The sequence below is a fragment of the Sphaerodactylus townsendi genome, linkage group LG06 (genome assembly GCF_021028975.2).
Source record: "Sphaerodactylus townsendi isolate TG3544 linkage group LG06, MPM_Stown_v2.3, whole genome shotgun sequence".
In the NCBI taxonomy this organism is placed as follows: domain Eukaryota; kingdom Metazoa; phylum Chordata; class Lepidosauria; order Squamata; family Sphaerodactylidae; genus Sphaerodactylus; species Sphaerodactylus townsendi.
This window is the reverse complement of record NC_059430.1, coordinates 73,803,333-73,817,017: the sequence shown is the minus strand read 5'-3', so window position 1 is coordinate 73,817,017 and position 13,685 is coordinate 73,803,333. Positions and strand designations below refer to the sequence as shown.

Genomic DNA, 13,685 nt, shown 5'->3' with positions numbered 1-13,685 from the left:
AAAATAAATAATCAAATATTATTTATTTAACTTCTACATAAACAATAAAAAATAATATAAAAATCATCGTTATCCCTATGTTCAGCAGATTAGTTCCTTTCAACTCCTATTTGTTTTTGTAGTCACAATGATTACAAAATAGAATATGGAACCTTGACCTTTTCTTTCTCTGTGTAGCAGTGTGCAGAATCAAATTTACAAAACCAGACCAAAGTCCAGTGATATCTTAAATACTAACAAATTTATTACAGCAAAAGATGAGATTCATGAAATGTAGTTCTGTTACAAAAAAGTATGATGGAATAAATTTTGTGAGTCTTTAAAATGCCACTGGACTCCTGCTTTATCTTGTTGCTTCAGATTAACATGGACTGACCATCGGAAACATATAAAACATATTTTAATATACAACTGATATTTCATCAGAGAAACATATTTAAGCTGTAGAAACCATATTGTTTATGTGTATCAGTTTACACATCTTTTCTTTCAATTTGTATTCAATAAAGGAGTTTATAATTAAAAATGAAAAAAGAAAAGGTGTAGTTTACAAAGTGTGATGTATTGTTGTTGAAAGGCTACTTATGGCTCAGAATTAATTGGGTTTTGTTTACAAATATTTGTGTCTCTGCTTTCTATATATTTTATTTTGGTAGTGCACTAACTTAGAGAGTCTTCTTCTTCCTTGAGCACATTTCTCACAATGAATGTTGAATGAGAATTCTTACAGCCACTCTATAATTCATAAAGAATGAGTTGAGAGTTAGAGGCAGTAGAATTTTGGAGCAGGTACTTTCAGACTGTCGAGGGAAGAGTTTTGTATTTTGAATGGTCTCCTACAAAAAAAAACACTTGTAGAAAATTAGCACTTTTGCATGGCTTGTTGAATGGCTCCCAGTTTCAGTGATTTTCCATATGGAATCAAAACATGAAAACTCCAGATTAATCAAGAATAAGTATTTTGATCCTATCATAACATGATAGTTCTAATACAGCACCATCCTATGCTCAGCAAGTGAATAAGTTCTTTCAGTACAGAAGGACTGACAAGTAGCAATCCTATTGTAAAAAAATCCCATTGTTATATTTTATTTATTTATTTTTTATTTATTTATTTTTTCGATTTATTATACCGCCCCATCCCCGTAGGGCTCTTTTAGATGCACAGTTGTGTCAATGGGGATATCTTAGTTGAGACAGAAATGCTGTTTGAATACCATAAAGTTGAATCATACCGTGCCCTTCCTTTGAAAGATATCCCCTTTAGTCCAACTCTGATACACATAGAATCTTTCTGCAACTCCACTATGCTGTATAAATTAATTATGTTTATTACAGCTGTTGCACTTCATTCTAAACCAACAATATTCATTCAGTGACTCAGGAAGTACAGTTGGCTCTTCTGAGCATGTGAAACTTGCCCCATAGTTTAAGAAACTGGACAAAGATCTTGCCAGGTTGTTCCCACCTTGAAACAGCAATCACTGAGGTACACTTAAGCCTCTGAGTTACAAGCGCATGACAGATGCAGAAGTAATTGCAGCTCTTTTAGATGATGGCAATGGTGAATATGGTCTCCATGAACCACCAAATAAATACTCTTATCCTAAACACTTAAGATGGATGATCATGGAACTGAATAATTAAGAATGCATAGGCCTTTACTAGCTGAACTACTGCAAAAGAACTTACTCCTTTATGAACCCCCTTTTTGTACAACAGCAGTGCTTCCACAGCATCCCCACTAGGAGCTTTTTATCTTCGACATATCAAAATCCATTGGACAAATGTTCATCAAAATCCAATAAACTGGACAAGCATAGCCAAAGCGCACATAAAGTAAAGCAAAGGAAGGAAGGAAGGAAGTGATGTTGAGAATTAGAATTGCAATTAGAATTATAAAGGAGCAAAGACTTCATAAAACAGTGACGATGGTTTAAGTCACTTTTGGCTAACTGGTAGCCAACGTATAGCATTCAGTCTTTGCTGACTTCCCCTAATCAAATCTTGTGTGCCAGACATATTACTGGCTCTGATCTGACACAGACACCTTTCATTTCTTAAGTGGGTGGAAAAATAAGACCATGACTCAGTCATGTTATAAATGATAGTTAGAGTCAGAAAAACCATGCTTTGGTTCTTCTTGTAGAGACATTTCTCTCATGGCAAAAAGCCATGGTATAAACTCACACCTTGACTTTCATATTTATGTAGGGAAAATGCTATCTTTCTGCCCCTTGTAGCAAACACCCTCAGTGTACCAGTTCCTAAATTTCGGGAAGTTTCTCCAGAAGCATCAAGGCCTCCAGAAGAAACCTCTCTCAACTTCTTTGACTCTGGAGAAATATGGCCACTGGGAAAGTCATTTATGTTACCCTATGCCAGATTGCTTATCGCATTTCAGATACCACAGTTAGTTTCTTGACCTTTGGAAGAATTGTGCATGTTCTCTGCCAAGCTTTGATTACATCATAGTTGGGCGTAGCTCCCAGACAGATTGCCCAAGCAGAATCTGGTTCCTCGACTCAAGAAATTAGCTGTTGATGACAGTGCTATCACATGCAATAACTGACTAGTCGTGTATTGTAGAAAACAATGTAAGTTCAAATCTCAGCCTTTGAGTTCATGGAGGAAAAATGTTTATGTGGGTGGTGAGCTTGACAGCTAACGTGCAGATGCTTTAAGTAGTTGTTATCAGAAGAACATACCTCAATGAACTCAAACAGGTTTATAGCTGAAGCTTTGTTGGGCACTTTTAGTGGCTGTCAACTTTCAGTACAAAATGGACTAGAAATAAATCTGATGCTCATGATTCCATAGGTAAAAATGGCAGCTTAATATCTTCAGTACAAAAAACTTTCTGACCCCAGCAAAATAGCAACAAAATCCTGACGTCCTATTTACAAATAATCTTAAAATCTAATGCCTCTGAGTGAAATATAATCAGGCAGAGCCAAGAAGTGTACATATGAAAACATTACCTGGCTGATTAGTTGTGATATGCCTGCCAAAAGATGTGTATGGTCATCAACTAAATATTAAAATATGTGGTATGTATAAACTACAACACTCACTAAATAAACAAATACCCATTCTCATTTCATCCAAATGTTAGTAGCCAGAGTCTTCATGATGGATTTACTAATGAGATCTCAGGAACTGTCAGCTTTGCCAACATTATATATAATAAATCTACCATATATACTCACGTATAAGCAGGGTTTTTCAGCCCTGTTTAAAGGCTAAGAAAAGCCCCCTCAGCTTATATGCGAGTCACCATTTTCTAGCAATCACAAGTTGCAGCCGGCAGGCTCTAATGAGGCTGGGGGCAGGGCTGGGACAACCTCCATGTGGCTGGGAAGCCGCTTGTTGCTGCCTTCCTGGAGGGCTAACGGGGGAACCCCCACAACCAGCAGGGAAAACCTCCCTGCCCCAGCAAAGCCTGGCTGGCTGGGCTTCGTCAAACCCAGCCAGAGGGCAGAGGGAGCTCCTTATTTGGGCAGTGACTCCCCCTGATGTCACTGCCCAAATAAGGAGCTCTCTCTGCCTCCCGGCTTCCCACCCTCAGCTTATATGCGAGTCAATATGTTTTCCCGGGTTTGGGCAGTAAAATTATACACTTATACATGGCTTATACACGGGTTGGCTTATACACGAGTATATACGGTTTGTTGTAACAACAGAAAGTAGCAAATTCTATTAAGATTGTGTATACATCTCTGATTTGAAAACACAGCTGTATGAGTTTGCTTGGTTGAAATTTCAACAGGTATTACAAGACTTTCTTCTACTATCTTAAACCTCCTCTTGTCTGAGAGGATTAAAAACCAGGTTGCCCTACAAAGCTAAAATATAGCAACATTTAACAGGTGTAGTGCTCTGCAAAAAGAAAGTGTAATCAATAGGGCTTTTAGAAGACTGTTTAATTGCACAGCAATCATGTAGAACTGAGAAATGTAGCTCTGCTCACACCATAATAATTTCTCAATTACCAAGGTTGCCATTTAATATCCCTACAGTCTCAAGAAAGAAAAAGAATCTTAACCATTATCTGCAATGTACATAAAGTTAGTCTCTCATAATCAACTTTTATATAACTATACAGTATCTGATTATATGTATTATCAAAGGCTTTCATTACCAGAATCAACTGGCTTGTGGGATGCCAGCCATAGATTCAGGCAAAATATTAGGAGCAAAAACTACCAGACCACAGCCCAGAAAACCCACAATAGCCATCTGATGATATATTCAGCAGTTTCTGTCAGCAATATAATTCATTTGACTTTACTGATTATTAGCAAAATATATTCCTAAATACAAATCTTAAAGCCAAATCCAAAGGCGTGGCTGAATGGGTTTATAGAGCCAGCACCATTTTGCCCACCTCTCCAGTACATTTGGCAAATGTGGCAGCAGGGTGGGCAAACTGGAAGACAGATGGGCACCACAGACCTCAGTGGCACCTGACCTGGAAGGGAGGCTGGCCCTCAGAGCTGCATTGGCATCCAGGAGGACACTAGCACAGCTTGGAGCATTTCAGGGGTGTTCCTGGAGGTGGAGCTGACTTTAGTCAGTTTCCACCCAATCCCTGGCCCTCAGAGCTATGCCACCCTAAAGGGTAACACCATTTTCATCAATAGGGACTTTTGAGGCAGCAGGGATTTTCCAGAATCTCACTGCTATGCAACACCACCAGGAAGCTTTCAGGAGGTGGTGCAACAGCAGCACCATCCCCAGCAATGCAAGCCCTTTGGGTGGGGCTGACTTGAAAAACCATTCATGTAATTAAAGATATATATATAGCTTCTGACTGTTTTTTTCTTGACTTTGTTCTCGTAAAAATATTGAAAAGCAATATTGTAAGTAATGCTAAACTTATCTTTTGAGTATTTTACTACAACTTGATTATCAATGTAGTGTTGTTGTTCTTAGTAAAGAACACTCCATACCCCAGAGTTAATGTCAATATACCTATCAGTAATCTCCCTCCTCACTAATACTAGTAATAATATTAACAGGACTACTTGATAATTCATGCATGAGTGTGAGTTCTTAACAAAAGGTTGTAACATACAAAATTAGGAAATCTATTTTTTAAACTTTCTAGAGAAAGTCAATGTGAGCAGTTTTTCCACATAATATGTCCTGTTTGTAAGAGAGCACTGCTATCTATCTAATGAGAATGCCTGCTGCTATTAGCCCACTAAGCAGCAATAATACGAAGAAGATATTTCCAGCTTGGAACAACAGAAAACCATAAAGTACTGATGCAAAAATCACAACTATCTGGTTCAGTACCATGGACAAGACCATCCAGATGGTACATCCTGCAATTAATATAGTTGCTTATATGTGTCTTAAACACAAGCTGAGCTATAACAGTTACCATTCAGATTATTTGACTTCAATTATAATGGTAAACATTACAATCATTGGATCTAATTTTCAGATGGAGATACTAATTTTAACAACATGAGTGATACACAGATGGAGATGTTGAACCCCCTACCACAGACTGGCTTCAACACATTTTTCTCTCAGTTTGACTGGATATCAAAAGTGAGCCTGGCTCCATGGGATATTACAACATACTGATTACCCACTAATACCTCAGACTGATATCAATGGAAGAGTTAGGTACAATTTTACAGAAGAATCCTAAACAGAGTTATGCCCTTCTAGTGCAGTTTGACCAATTGGATTAGAAGGGTGTGATTCAGTTAGGATGGCACTGTAAATATCTCTTGTTCGAATTCTTAGGGCTTAAGTAGCTCTATTTTGCTCTATATGTGAAGCAACAGATAAAAGGAATGTAATAATACACCATAGATGCTATTCATTTCACTGTACACTATTAATATGGTAAGTCACCTCTATGAGGAACTGTTACTTAGTATACAGCATTTATTCCCATAATCATTTTCTCAATTTGTCACCAAGCAATATATTACTAGAACTGATGTCAGAGTACTTTCTTCATCTTCTTGAATGCTATCCTCATACCTCTTTGTGCTGGGCACAGTTTCTGCTGCCATGATTGAGGTAATCAGCTGCTCACTTTTATTTTGATGAATACACAGACACAGATTATTTTACACTTAGTCCTAATCAGTGACACCATTCTAAATCCATCAAAAACAAAGGGATTAGAATGGTATGAATGCACTGTTAATCATTTTAATAAACTAAAGTATCTGTTTTTCTGGTTATTATCCTTCCTTTTTGATAAACAGTACATGGAAGAACTGCAGCAATTAAAAAAGCAATAGTTTTTCTTTTTTTAAAAAAACTCAGTTTTTACACAGATGGTGAATTGTAACAAATTAATCTTATTATAAACTGGCTTATCACTTTAAATAGATTTAGACCCAAATCCTGAAAATTAAACACCATTTCGATTAGAGATTTAGACATAAATTAACCTCTGAATTGTACTTTATCTTAGCTGAAACATGTTCCTTTGAAATCAATAATTCTAGAACTCCACCTATAGACTACCAAGTTTGCCAAAATAACCTTGAAAAACCAACCAGCCTTCTAAAATTAGAAGTCTTCCTACATAAAGTTCATTATGATGTGGGTAAACAATGTCGAAGTAAGCTATTACAATAAAGGAGTTATGCACAACTAGAACTTTAGCATATACTTAGAAATATAGCTAAAACATTTTGCATATTAATCAGAATGTCTATCATTAACCCATGCATATTTTTAGATGTCATCTCAATCATGATCCTGTTGGAGTTTTATCTCTAGATTTACTGAGGTCAGTGTGAACTTAGTAAAAACACAGTTGCTCTTCCTTGTATGAATGTAGACATCTGTAAAATATTTATCTTTTTGGTTAAACCTCACCTGGTGAGCAAACCCACAATTTCACTGGTTAGATTTCAACCATACCACTCTTTTCTTCTCTTATTACTTTAGTTATGAAAGGAAAGTTGATGAGTGATACCTCAGAGATACATTAACACTGGCATAAAACCATGAGGATGTCCTACTACAATAAATTTCTTAATCCTTTTGATGTCATACTTGTGTGCATCACTATAAATGGATCACAACCACAACCTTGTTCAGGTTTACATTTTCACTTTTCTTAGCAGACTTTTAAAACAGATAATCCACATCATAACAATAAAATACAAACCCCAAATGCACTCACCCAAGGGTGGTCATAGTGACAATGGTATACCAGAAGGCAGCGGGGATGCTGGTGAATTTGCTGGCTGAGGAGCCTTTCTCAGCATAAAACATAACTGTAGCAAAGATTATGATGGCCATAGTGAGAGAAAAGAGGAGAAAGCCAAGTTCTGATGCACAACTTTTCAGAGTGTAGCCCAGGATACGCAAACCCTGTGAGTGGCGGGAAAACTTAAAGATCCGGAAGACCCGGAAGACACGTAGTGTTACAAAGGCCCCACTGACATCCTCATTGTTGGTCATTACAAGACCAATGTAATAGGGCATAATAGCCACTACATCAATTATGCTCATTACACTACGTACAAACTTGTAACGGCTTGGAGCAGCCACCAGACGCAATAGATACTCAACTGTGAAGATCATGACACAGGCTGTATCCAGGCAGAAGAAAGCCACATCATACCGCTCTCCACAGGACAGTTCCTTGATGGCACCAGGACTTACCCCACAGGGCACTGTCTCCACCACATTGGCAATGACGGAAACAGCAATGAAGAAGCCTGTTACATAGTAGAAGACCAGGGCCAGGGTGCTGGTGTGTGGATTCTCAAAGGCCCGCCACATTCTTTCTCGAGCCGTCATGGAAGGCAATTTGCTTTCACCATTATTATCCTGATCAGCATCATCCTGAAGACGCTCGGCATTCTCCCGTCGTCGATCCTTGTATTCCTCATAGCAGCAATCACCAATGATTTCAGGGATTATACCAAAGAATGCCAGCTCCTCATCATAGGCTGAGATGCACTCTTGACGGGGATAGTGTAACTTCCCTGTACGGTAGAAATTGAGGATGTGTCGGAAGATGTCAGGGTCCCGGTCAAAAAAGTATTGCTGTGTCTCTGGGTGGTAGAAAAAATCCCTCTCTGAACTGCCCAGTAGAGTGTCAGGATAGCGTTCCAGGGTGTCCAGCCAGGTTTGGAACTGGGTTCCACTCACGTTCAACACTATTAAGGAGTCTTGGCTTCGCTTTCTCTCCTGGCGAGGAGCATTCGGCATAGGGTTTGTGGCCACTGGCATCCATCCTATAGCAGCTGCCCGAGCAAAAGGCAACCATGCTGCTACTCCTGCTGCCATTCTGTAAACTGCTACTGGTTTTGCCGAGAGATCTTTTGGGAAACAGTCCAATCTACTAGAATGTTAAAAAAGTGTATCAAACAATTAGAATGTCCATCATTTATAAACAACAAAAAATGACACTTCTTTTATGTCACCTCCCCCTATTTCTCCCTGCTCAGTTTAAGATACTTTGATTTAGTATCTTAACAAACTATTACACATAATGACAGACACTATTGTACATCACCTATATTTTCCAGATAGTTGCAGTTGATGAAAAATCTATATGGTCAAAAATATGGGGAAAGGATACTGTCTGGAATAACTGATCAACCAGTCTGCCAGGTTCGGGAAACAGTAATCAGCTGATCAGGCAGGTCAAAACTACAGCCTCCTAGCTGGGAAGAGTCCTGTTCCATCCTGGTTCCTGGTGATTCGTTCTGAAAGACAAATACCTCCTCCTCCCACCTGTTCCTATACTGCCAATCAGCTGTCAATAATGGGCTGAGAAGAAAGGTAAGCAGAAGCTGGGTTGTTTGGGATAAATCTTTACTAGAGTAGCTGAAACATATCTTCCTAATAGTTCCCTGACTACAACAGCATGTTCAGTGAACACCATATAGCAGAGGTAATTTTCCTTTCATTCTTATCATGTATACCTAATAATCTAAACCACCTGTTTACACTTCCTGCTTTCAGGAAAGAGGATCCATGGCAAAGCACCAACTTCAAACTTTGACACACCAAAGTCTCCCCCACACAAAACATGCTGAGGAAGAGTATGGGAAACAGGAAACTGAAGAAAGAAAGGCTCTTTCCGCACATGCAGAATAATGCACTTTCAAACTGCTTTCAATGCTCTTTGAAGCTGTGTGAAATGGCAAAATCCACTTGCAAACAGTTGTGAAAGTGGTTTGAAAATGCATTATTTTGCGTGTGCGGAAGGAACCAAAGGTTGGGGGAAATGAGACTAATGAAAAGGGATCCCTTTATCAGAAGGAAAGGCAAGGAAGAGTTGAAGAAAATGTACATTTGGTTGGATCTGGAGAAAAATAATGGAAGAAGATACAGCCATAAAGTGGTATTGAAGTTTTAAAAAAGGAGACTGAGGGTAATCTACATTTAATTGGATCTAGAGAAAAAGGATGAAAGAAGAGCCAAGGTGTGGAAGTAAAAAACAAACAAACCAGGAGACTGAAGAAGATAATCCAATGAAGAGGACATATTTACACAGGAAGAAAATTCGGAAGTGTCAAATAAAATGTTGAGAAGGAATATTAAGTCTAAGAGTGAAGTGGAAGACAGAAAAGAAGAAAAAACATGTTGGGGAATTTAGTTTTCAAGAAGTACAAAGAACCTTAGGAAGCTATGAAAGAAACTTAAATATGTCTGAGAGAAAGGTCTGTTAAGATGCAGAGAAAATCGGGTGAAAATAGCAATGAAATAGACTAAAGAGCAAAGCTATGAGGAGCCTAAACATCAAGCCTAGTTCTGAAAGGATTTTTTAAAAATGCAGTTTTATGGAGAAGAGTCAGGATCGCAAATGACCGACTGGGTGCAAAACCGTGGAAGAATGTTTGTATAGACCTGTTAAGGGTGTCAGAAGGCATAGAACGGTCAGATTGTGAGGGAGGGGCAAAAACAGTCTGGGCAAAAATCTTGGAACAGGAAGTCTTGTGCCATCTCAAAGACCACCAACAAATTTTCTTACAGCCTTCACTTTGGTGGCTTAGAGCTGCTTTCGTCCAGACGCAACAGTCTGAGAACCGGGAGGGAAGAGGTCAGTGGAAGAGTTTGAAGGACAGTTTTACGAATCAGAAAGTGAAGCCGACGTGAGGTCGTCGGGGCGGGATGTGGAAGAAGGTCACTGAGTTCAAAGAGGAGCGCGAGGCCTCTGGCGTGACAGACACGCGGTTGCTGACCCGCGCCTGCCCCTCGCGCTCCCTAAGGGGAAAGTCTCCCGAACTCAGCACAGCTGACTGACGGGTACTGCATGCTTTATGGCTGCACTTGTCCATACGGGGCAGAGGTTTGCCCCCCCCCCCAAAAAAAAGGTGTCTCCCCAGCGGCCTGATTCGTCTGCCCCGACCCTACACCGCGCGCACACGCACACACACCAGTTGCCCGCCCGCCTGTCCTCGCCTTCCCCTCCGAAGTGCAGCCTGGCTGGGCTCCTCTCAAACTCACCTCGTCCCAATTGAGGCTAAGCGGGTGGCTCTGTGGTGGAGAAGGGGCTTGGGATACCACCTGCAAGGAGTGGGCGCTTTTGGGGAGGGGGAGAGAGAAGTGCGAATGGCGGGAAGGAGGGAGAAGGGGAGGTCGTTTTCTCCCCTCAGGGAATCCGGGCGAGGCGCCCTGTCCTCCCGCCTCCCCCTGCAGTTGCCTTACCTGACAAAGTCTGGCCGGAGCGCTCGGCTTGAAGGGGAAGGGGGCGGCTCTCCGACGAAGACGCAGCCGAGAGGCGGCTTCTGGCCACCAGACCTGGCCGGGCCGGGCTCCCCTCCCTCGGGCTCCCCGCAGCAACAAGTTCAACAGCGGAGGCGGAGGGAGGGCGACGCAACCCCCCCGGCGGCTCAATGCAACCCCTCTTCGGCTCCCCGGTCGGCGGCGGAGTCTGCAATTAGGCGGCAGGATCCATGCCGCTGGCTGCTGCTGGAGGGCAGGGCTGGGGCTCGGGCTGCGCCTCGCTGCGGCGGGGGGGCCATGCCTCGACCAGCTGGACCAGGAGCTTTGCCTTCCGCCGCCGCTCGGCTGCTGCTGCTGGGGCTGCAGAGGAGGAAGACAAGAGGCAAAGGCGGGCGGGGAGTCTCGGGGGGTGGGGAGGCGAGAAACCCACCCCACCGCCGCTGCCGCAGGTTATTCTTTTGCAGGCGGTTTCCACGCCTGGCTTTGCCTGCAAATGTCACTGGAGGGAGAAGAAGGCAGCGGGAAGTCGTGGCGTGGAGGAGGAGGAGGGCATCGATCCGGAGAGGAACAAAGAAAATTACAAATCGGTGCACACACTCCGGCTTGGCAGTGCAGGCGAAGGGACGGCGCGGGTGTGTGTCTGCGGGTGTGTGTCGCTCAGCCCCATCCACAGCGGCATGCCTCTGTCTCTGTCTCTGTCTTTCACACACAGAAGCAGGAGATCTGGAGTGGGCTTTCCTTCCTGGCGGGAATTAAAATCACAACAAAGGATTTATTTAAAAAATGATTTGTCTTTACCACAACAAGAGTTGTTGAAACTTTATGTGCTCACACCCTCCTTTTTGAACATTATCTTTGAAAGCCCAGACTTGCGAGATCAGGCAATATTTTACCCAAGCACGGCTGTATTTTACAGGAGGCCCCCAAAACGCCTCAAACCAGCCATCAGTTAGCGTGATCCGTGGGAATCTGTCCGGGAGCTTTGCTCAAATCTTCTGCCTTGTATCTTGTCAGTTTGTCGAACCGGGGAAAAAGTCTTTGTTTCCTGGCCACTAGATGGCGCGTAGTACCCCACTGTTTCCATTGCTCGGACTCTAGGGAACAAAATCCGACCTACTTGATACCAGAGTGATAAAGCAGCGTCTGTGGTGTACCATTGGTGGCTGAAATTCATACATATGTTCACAAACGATTTTCTGCATATAAAAAGCAAATCTTTGCATGGAGAAACAGTCATGTGAACCCCCCTCACCCCAGTCTGAAGTAGTAGGAAGTAAGTAGAATGTCACTCATGTGAAAGCTACAATTACCTGTCACTAGGAGAACTACTAAGGCAAAACTTGATCTAACTTCGTGACTGACTTATAGCAAACCCATTGGGTTTTCAAACCAAGAGAAGTTCAGCAGTTGTTTAGCCATTGCCTGCCTCTGCATAGAGACCCTGGTGTCCCATCCAAATACTAACCAGGACCAATCCTGAGTTGTGACATTAAGATATCCTGAGCTATCTAGAGTAAGACCTATTGTTTAACCTTGTAAAAAAGGAAAGAAGTAAACTATGTGTTAAGCAGTTAACTATGTGTGAGAAATATTTGCTCCTTAAGATTTTCAAAAATTTTAAATTAGAGTTTCCCTGAAAATAACATATGATATATCAAAAATTTCATTCAGCTGCTAGGATTAATAATGCCATTCTAAACAGAGTTACACATTTCTTCAATTGAAATCAGTAAGCTTAATTGGGTACAACACTGCAGTATAAATTGCATTTGAAATAAAAAATTCTGGAATCCAATATGCAGTTGGATCCCAATTGTAGAGACCTTAAATTGAACATCATATATGCTACAAGAAGCAGTAAATTGCCTTTCTATGAATGTAAACAATATACAATAAAAACTATGAAACATTTAGCAAAACTAAACCTAAACTATATCAATCAAGCAATATAACCATATTATACTCATAAGACTATATGGTGACTCCTAACATGGCAGAAGCTCTTTGATTTGCGATACCTCAGCTAATGGCCTAATCTACCCATATATGTACATGAATTACTTACCTTCTATATTCTTGAGACTCTAGATAAAGATGTACAAGATAATTACAAAGGTAATTAAAGACCAAACATAAAATATATTTTATTCTATTCTTTTAAAATATATTTTATACCTGGCTCATTCCTCATGCATCTTTTTAAAGTTCCAACTTAATCTGGTATTTTTAATCAGTAATTACATTTCTACCCACTTTCCTTCCATCATGAAACTGTTGTTGGCTTTCACAGGCTTCCCAGCAGGCCTATCATCGAGGCAGTTCTGATCTAGACCCACTTAGCTTCACAATCTTCCATATCATGTGCTCATCAACCACAACATGGGTTCCAAAATTTATGCATAAATAGTGGAGGGTGCTCTTAATTTTATGCTAAGAATATTTATTTCAAATCATACATTCACAGGCAGCTGCTCTTGTTCATAGGGTGTGTTTTCCCACTCATGAATGTGCCTTAGTGCATCTCTTCTTCAAAATTAAACCTATCTTTCCATTAGCAACTTCAACCCAAAGTCAGCCCAAAGAGAATGGACTCTGAACAATGTTTCCAATAGATGCTCCCACACCAAGCACCTCTACAGTGATGATTAAAGGTTCACAATATGTACTGTGCAGCATTTGCAGAAATGATTTATGATGGCAAAGAAATGAAGTTATTGTTGATGGTGCGATGCTGCATTATATTTACATAATGTTTAAACAAAATGTGCTTGGTAAACAAATACAAGCTTTTCATTTTAAACAACACACAGTTTACACTCACATCTTTTTAAAAAATCAATTGGATCCTGTGATAACTATAAACCATATCATTTTAAAAAACAGATGGATTCATGGGTCTTAGAGTAGTTACGGTGTGAACAAAGTTATTCTGTTGGGAACTGGTGTTAAGGGGTGGGTTCTCAAACATTTGGTACAAGTAGATCTGACTGCATATTTAAATGGTGGAAAGTGAA

The 13,685-nt window shown here is 40.8% G+C and overlaps 1 protein-coding gene across 2 annotated transcripts in view; it reads right to left on the bottom strand.

Moving 5' to 3' along the window:
* KCND2 (potassium voltage-gated channel subfamily D member 2) overlaps positions 1-8,325 on the bottom strand; it is a 327,231-nt gene extending 318,906 nt beyond the window's left edge. For both annotated transcript variants that reach the window (XM_048499902.1, XM_048499901.1), the window contains exon 1: positions 7,169-8,325. In XM_048499902.1, coding sequence (XP_048355859.1) covers positions 7,169-8,283 — 1,115 coding nt within the window. In that variant the 5' untranslated portion in view covers positions 8,284-8,325. The remainder of the gene's footprint in view (positions 1-7,168) is intronic.
* Positions 8,326-13,685: the final 5,360 nt, after the last annotated feature.